This window comes from Mandrillus leucophaeus, unplaced genomic scaffold, assembly GCF_000951045.1.
Source record: "Mandrillus leucophaeus isolate KB7577 unplaced genomic scaffold, Mleu.le_1.0 Scaffold315, whole genome shotgun sequence".
NCBI lineage: Eukaryota > Metazoa > Chordata > Mammalia > Primates > Cercopithecidae > Mandrillus > Mandrillus leucophaeus.
In genome coordinates, this window is record NW_012103310.1 from 434,521 (window position 1) to 442,165 (window position 7,645).

The 7,645-nt window shown below is 44.2% G+C and overlaps 1 protein-coding gene across 1 annotated transcript in view; it reads left to right on the forward strand.

Annotated features, from left to right (window-relative positions):
- Nucleotides 1-7,645, forward strand: part of DOPEY2 (dopey family member 2) — a 133,644-nt gene that overhangs the window by 55,205 nt on the left and 70,794 nt on the right. Inside the window, exons 5-9 of the mRNA XM_011987750.1 lie at nt 1,147-1,245; nt 1,568-1,691; nt 3,706-3,815; nt 4,068-4,182; nt 6,461-6,581. Of these exons, the coding sequence (XP_011843140.1) occupies nt 1,147-1,245; nt 1,568-1,691; nt 3,706-3,815; nt 4,068-4,182; nt 6,461-6,581 (569 nt within the window). The remainder of the gene's footprint in view (nt 1-1,146; nt 1,246-1,567; nt 1,692-3,705; nt 3,816-4,067; nt 4,183-6,460; nt 6,582-7,645) is intronic.

Here is a 7,645-nt window from a genome sequence, read left to right on the forward strand (position 1 = left end):
GAGCTTGCAGTGAGCCGAGATTATGCCACTGCACTCCAGCCTGGGCTACAGAGCAAGACTCCGTCTAAAAAAAAGAAAAATAAAATAAAATAAAATAAATAGACTGGGCGCGGTGGCTCACGCCTGTAATCCCAGTACTTTGGGAGGCCGAGGCAGGCAGATCACAAGGTCAGGAGATCGAGACCATCCTGGCTAACACGGTGAAACTCCGTCTCTACCAAAAATACAAAAACTTAGCTGGGCGTGGTGGCGGGTGCCTATAGTTCCAGCTACTCGGGAGGCTGAGGCAGGAGAATGGCGTGAACCCAGGAGGCGGAGCTTACAGTGAACCGAGATTGCGCCACTACACTCCAGCCTGGGTGACAGAGCAAGATGCTGTCTCAAAAATAAAATAAGATAAAATAAGATAAAATAAAATAAAATAAATCTGACTTCCCATTGCCAACAGCTATAGTCCAAGCTCAAGAGCAGTCTAACCATCTGCTCCCAGCCACGACACCTCACACTTCCCTGCAGTCCCTACGCTCCCACACAACTGCCACTGGGCCTGACCTCACAGTGCCTTTACTCCCAGCCATTCCTTCCTGTCCCACTGGCTCTCGATTCCTGCCCTTCTTCGCAGTCTCAGTGTAGCTCCTTCCTGTCCTTCAAGCCCCGCTTTCCTGTGGAGCATCGTTGTTCTCTGCAGTTGAAAGAGCTCTCCTCTTCTGAACTCTGAGCATTTGTCTGTGGCTCTAATTTCTTATGCATCTCTAGTCTACCTATCTGTATTCAGAAAAGACACTCAAAATATGTACTGAATTGATCAGGAATTATTTTCCCATGTGTCTTCAGAGCTTTAGTTTAATCTAAGGTTCCTGTTGGATCCTTTCTGGGATCGTAGAATTTGAGATCATAGACCCTGGCCATCTGGTTCAAACCCCTCCGGCTCTCACGTGGAACAGTGAGGTCTGCAGCTGAACGTCTTCTCTGATGTCACGCAGCCTGCCGGCCTCGAGAGCTAGAACCCACGCCCTCCTGACCTGCGGCTTCTGGTTCTCTTCTGAGTGATACAACACAGTTTCAAGATTCCCAGGAAAGGTTACTTTCATTTTTATGACCATAAAAAGTAGCCTGAAAATGCTAACATCATTTGATCGTTTACAGGTGAAATCTTTGTGTGCCTCCCTGTTGGACTCAAATGTTCTTGTGCAAAGAAATAATCTGGAAATCGTTCTGTTTTTCTTCCCATTTTATACCTGTCTGGTAAGTCATTTGTACTCTTCTGGTAAGTCACTGGTGTTTTTCCAAGGGGTGGAATATAGATTTCAAGCAGTTTTATCCTAAGAGGACAGCTCAGCCACTCATGGGCGTTATTTGCTGGTAGCCAGTGAAAAGTCCTTGTTCATTTTTGCAGGGATAGCGTTTTCATTGCACGTATTGAATAGCTTCTTTCCATAGGTAATGTGTAAGGAACCAGCCCTTTTTGAGATTGAGCTTGGTAGACCAGCAAGGAAGGCTGCATGTCAAAAAGTCACCAATCTCCCCTATCGTTCCCTTGTAGTAAATTTCTCTGTCCTTCTAATAGGATTCCAATGAGAGAGCCATTCCCCTCCTCAGATCTGACATCGTGCGCATTCTCTCAGCTGCCACCCAGACACTACTGAGAAGGGACATGTCCCTGAACAGAAGACTGTATGCATGGTTACTAGGTACTGAGCAGTATGCACCCTTTTAAAGTCAAAGTTAATGTGAAACCTTTTAGTGCTGACTTCTGGGATAAGATTTGGTCTTGGTGATGTATCCCTGAATCATGAAGTATGGAAAGATACCACAATGACTAAATACGGCACTGATCAGTTGAGGTCTGCTGCCTACACATAGCTTGGTTATTTTGCAGTTGTTTTTTTTTTTGTTTTTTAAAAGGGGAAATAATAAGTGGGATTTTTAAAATGCCAACCGAATTCCATTTTAAGAGCTTGAAATACCACCAAAACATGGTAGCAAAACCTTATTCAAGTAGAAGCCTGTTGCTATGGAGAACTTTCATGGGATGAGAGTGTATCATGGAGAAAACTTACAAATATTGTGGAAGATATGTAAATAAAGGAGGAGGTTTCGTGTAAGTGGAAATGTTTTGGGAGACATTTGGATAACTTTGGAGATCACGAAAGCCCCGGGGCCATGTTTCTGTGTGTCAGAGTGTGTGGACTGCCTCTAAATTTGTTGGCAAAGGGCCCTTGACTGTTGGTTGGAAGGCCTCCCAGGGACAGAGTCTAGGAAATTGCAACTTAAAAGATAACACATTCATGAATTTTCTAAAGTCCCATATTCACGCACCTAAGAAAAGGTGGTATGCAGAATGATTGTGACAGGACTTTACAGCTCTGATTAACTCTCAATATTTAGATCTTTTTTTTCCTTTTTGAGGTGGAGTTTCACCTCATCGCCCAGGCTGGAGTGCAGTGGTGCAATCTGGGCTAATTGCAACCTCCGCCTCCCAGGTTCAAGTGATTCCCATGCCTCAGCCTCCCAAGTAGCTGGGATTTCAGGCACCCACCACCCCGGCCGAGTAGTTTTTGTATTTTTAGTAGAGATGGGGTTTTACCCTGTTGGCCAGGCTGGTCTTGGACTCCTGACCTCAGGCTATCTGCCCACCTCTACCTCCCAAAGTGCTGGGATTACACGCCACTGCACTCAGCCTAGCATTGAGATCTTATCAAAGATCTGTACCAAAGATCTTACCAAAGTCAAGAAGTCCTCTTCAGTCCTTCTTCCTTCTCTTCTCCCTAGTTATAAAACCTTTAAAAGTCATTGCATGGAAGCTTACTAAGGATTTTAAGAAGACTGTTTATCAGCTCTTTAAGGACTTGTATGTAAAGGATGATTTTGTTAAATGCACAGCTCTGCTCTTACGGGACTTGATATGCTATGTGGAGGGCACTGGACCTGACCACAGCACCAACTCTGACTCACTTAGTTGCGGCCCCAGGAGCCCCATATTCTTTGCCCGTACCATGAGGATGCACTTCCTCGCCCTGAGAATCTCGCAGACTTATCCAAGGCTCCAGCTCTTGGGGGCATGTGCATGAGAATACCTTGATCTCACGTAATGCTGGACCAAAAAACACTGGTTTTAAAAAATGATCCTCAGGCAGGCCTGGTGGCTCATGCCTGTAAAATCCCAGCACTTTGGGAGGCCGAGGCAGGTGGATCACTTGCCGTCAGGAGTTCAAGACCAGCATGGCCAACATGGTGAAACCCCATCTCTACTAAAAAATACAAGTGATTCTCCTGCCTCAGCCTCCCAAGTAGCTGGGATTACCGGTGTGCGCGACTACACCCGACTAATTTTTTTTGTATTTTTAGTAGAGATGGGGTTTCATCATGTTGGCCAGGCTGGTTTCGAACTCCTGACCTCAGGTGATCCGCCCACCTTGGCCTCCCAAAGTACTGGGATTACAGGCATGAGCCACGCGCCTGGCTAACAGGATGAATTCTTAGAACAAACTAAACTGATACCCATTGAGATGGAATTCTGCCTGTCTGATCATTAGCCACACCCCTGTCAGAAGAAGAAAATCTGACTTGGTCTTTCTAGATCTGATTCTGGTTTTCCGTCAGAGGAATATATTTTTAAAAATATTGGAGCATGAGACTTTTGCACGATATGATGTCCTTTAGAAACATAGCTCTCTTTACAGCTCGGTGCTTGTTCTTTTATAGGCTCAGACATTAAAGGAAATACCGTTGTGCCAGAATCTGAAATCTCAAATTCTTATGAAGATCAGTCGTCTTATTTTTTTGAAAAATACTCCAAGGATCTTTTAGTTGAGGTAAAGGAGCATTTCTGGAAAGTTCAGGGCATCCCTGGTGACGATTCTCCGGTGGATTTCTTTGGGAGGCTTCCACGCAGGCAGTGAGCATGTTCCTTGGCCCCTGGTTTGGGGAACTGCAGTGTATTTGTTGCATGCTGGGTGACTGGTTTGCCTTCTGTCCCAGAGTATTTAACAATTAAAATAGCCAGTAATGTTGTTACACTTCATGATATACGATATTCTAATATGTGACTTTTTTAAAATAAATAGGGTCTGGCTGAGATATTGCATCAGAAGTTCATAGATGCCGACGTGGAGGAACGCCATCATGCATACCTGAAGCCTTTTCGCGTCCTCATCAGCCTGCTTGACAAGCCAGAGATAGGTAATGTTAGAAATGCTGCTACAATCCTATGCCGAATACAGATTGCCTGTTTTCAGGGAACTACAACACGGTGAGATACAACCGAAGTATTATTTTGAATATACTTTAATCTTTGGAATTTCAGAAATTTGAAGTCATGTTATATGGTTCAATGATCAGATCTGTGGTCACTTAAAAGTTTTGCATGGCTGGGCGCAGTGGCTCATGCCTGTAACCCTAGCACTTTAGGAGGTGGAGGAAGGAAGATCAATTGAGCTCATGGATTTGAGACCAGCCTGGGTAACATGGCTGAAAAGCCACGTTGAAAAACCCCATCTCTACAAAAAAATACAAAAAAAATTAGCCAGGCATGGTGGTGCTTCCCTGTAGTCCCAGCTACCAAGTGGCGGAGGTGGGAAGACCACCTGAGCGCAGGGGGTCGAGGCTGCAGTGGGCCGTGATTGCACCACGGCCCTCCAGCCTGGGTGACAGAGTGAGATGCTGTCTGAAAAAAAAGTTTTGCACAATAATCTGAACATTTTTGTTAGGAAAATACCTTTGAGCTCCTATAGTGTCTACAGAACACCTGTGGTATTTCCTTTTTAAGACTGTTTCTGCAATGTCATACTTAAAATGAGCTTTGGTTTGATTTTCAATTAAGTAGGGGACCTCCTCTATCTTTTTGCCTTGGGATCCTGGGCAAGCCACTTCTTTTCGCTGTGTAGAGTAAAAACATTTTCACTGTAAAATGAAGGGCGGTGAACTAGACTCTGGTCACCGAAGGCTCCCCTCTTAGAGACTATGATCGTATTAGCATAGGTTGAGAAAAGTGACCTTCTCTCACTATTTATTTATTTATTTATGAATGAATGAATGGCAGAGTCTTGCTCTGTTGCCCAGGCTAGAGCACACTGGTACAATCTTGGCTCACTGAAACCTCTGTCTCCTGGGTTCAAGCAATTCTCCTGCCTGACCTTCCCCAGTAGCTGGGTTTACAGGCATGCGCCACCACGCCTGGCTAATTTTTGTATTTTCAGTAGAGATAGGGTTTCATCATCTTGGCCAAGCTGGTCTCAAACTCCTGACCTCAAGTGATCTGCCTGCCTTGGCCTCCCAAAGTGCTGGGATTACAGGTGTGAGCCACCGCCCCGGCCCTCTCCCTCACTTTAAAAAGAAATCTGTGGCCGGGCCCGGTGGCTTATGCCTGTAGTCCCAGCACTTTGGGAGGCTGAGGTGGGCAGATCACCTGAGGTCAGGAGTTTGAGACCAACATGGCAAAACCCCACCTCTACTAAAAATATAAAAATTATCTGGGCGTGGTGGCACACACCTGTAATCCCAGCTACTTGGGTGGCTAAGGCGGGAGAATTGCTTGAACCCGGGAGGTGGAGGTTGCAGTGAACTGAAATCACGCCACTGCACTCCAGCCTGGGCAACAGAGCAAGACTCTGTCTCCAAAAAAAAATAATAATAAATTCTATCTTAAAAAAATACACAGGAAACTTAGCATGAAAATAGTTCTCTCAGAGACACATCTTTTGGTTTTGTGAAAAGAAAGTGTAAAAGATTGGATTAATTTGCTTTTTTGCCAGTGTTGACAGAGCTTTCGTTTTCTCTGAATTGATTGCGTATTTCCTCCTCTGGATACGTGGGTAAGAAGTCAGGCCCTCAGCTGCCTGAGGGTTGCGGTTTGCAGAGCAGAAATGCCCTGTCCATCCCCTGCCTGGTTGCAGTGAAGCTTCTCTAACGTGCAGCTGGTCCAGTTCTCTTGTGCCATCTTTCTCAGCATTTCAGGATGGGCATCATTTCTTTTGTGTTGCTCCAGCTCATGACTAAAGGAATTGAAGAAGTTGCCCTGCTCTCTGGATATTTCTGTTGAGTAATGTCCCTGTCCAGCAGTTTATGCACACTTAACACACGTTGTCTGCGCTCTGCCTTCATCTAGCAGAGTCTGCCTTGGGCAAGTTACTTAACCTCTCTGTGCTTCCATCTTCTTACGTGTAATCAGCAGTACAGGATCTGTCCAGATGGCTGTTACGAGGGTTTAATACGTTAATAGATGTAAAATGCGTAGAAGGGTGTCTGGCACATAGGAAGTTCTACAAAAATGTTGGCTATTTTCATGAATGTTGTTTCCCCAGCTAAAGTTGTCACCACTAAAGTTAAGTTTCTGTATATTTTAGACTATATAAATTGTCTGTATGCGCAGGTTTACTGTATATATGTCTTATGTATATGTCACTTACTGATTTAAAAGGGATTGTTAATCTGTCTCTGACCATCTTCCTTCTAATTGCAGGGCCTCAGGTGGTTGGGAATTTGTTTCTGGAAGTCATCAGGGCCTTTTATTCTTACTGCAGAGATGCCCTTGGTTCTGATCTTAAACTTAGCTACACCCAGAGTGGAAATTCGCTGATAAGGTATGAGTTTGGCCTTTAACATCACACATCTCTTTCCCTCCCCGGTACTGTGATTTGTTTTTTCCTCTCTTGCTTACTATAAATTGTGAAGTAGTAGAGAAAGTGGAGATGCAGCAGGTGAGACCCTTGGTTAAAATAATCAATGCCTTGAAGTCAGTCAATGGGAATTGACTGCTCCCTGCTGAGTACTGTGAAGAGTTTAAACGGAGTTTGATGTAGTCTTTCCCCCAGCCTGGAATGACAGGTATTTATTGATTTTTTGATAAGTATGAAGTGTATTTTTGATCAAGTATGAAACAATGAAATGTATGTATTGATCAAGTATGAAACTCATTTAACAAAAGCAACTTGATCTAGTATACCCAAGTGGTGAGTTACAGGATGGAGAGAAGAGGGAAAATGGAGGGGAGTGTGCCTGGCAAGTGGAAAGGGGATGTGAGGCTTCAGGACAGGAGTCTGGGGTGTGTTGGGGGAGATTGGGGGAGACCCAGGCAGGGCACCAGAGGGCACAGGCTCCACTGTCCCGGAGGCAGAGTGAGTGGTGTTTGGAAGAGAGCAGGCACATCAGCCTCAGGTGCACAGTTACACACAAACCCTGTTTTGTTTGTTTAGTTTGTTCCTTTTAAAGGGATACAACCTTTTCTTTTTTGCTTTACTCTTAATGTAATTTCCTTTTTTCCTGTTTTTCTGGTTTATTAGTTATAAGTGTACCAAGAGTTCTTAGTGTTTGCTTTTTTCTCCCAGAATGAAAGCGGTTTATTGTTTTTCTGAATATGAAAGTCATACATGTTCATTGTCGAATTTACTGATATTTGAAAGATCAAGAAAAAGATGTCACCCATAATCCTAGCACCCTTCAGAGAAAACCATAAAACATTTTTACCTCTTTCTAGACTTCTACTACATACATAAATACATAGATGCCTGTCTTTTATTTTAAAGGTAGAATTACACCCAGTTACTTAGTTGCTTGGGGTTTTCCTTTTGTTTTCTTGTTGTTGATTTGTTTGTTTGGTTTTGAGACAGGGTCGCCCAGGCTGTAGTGCAGTGGCGTGAACATGGCT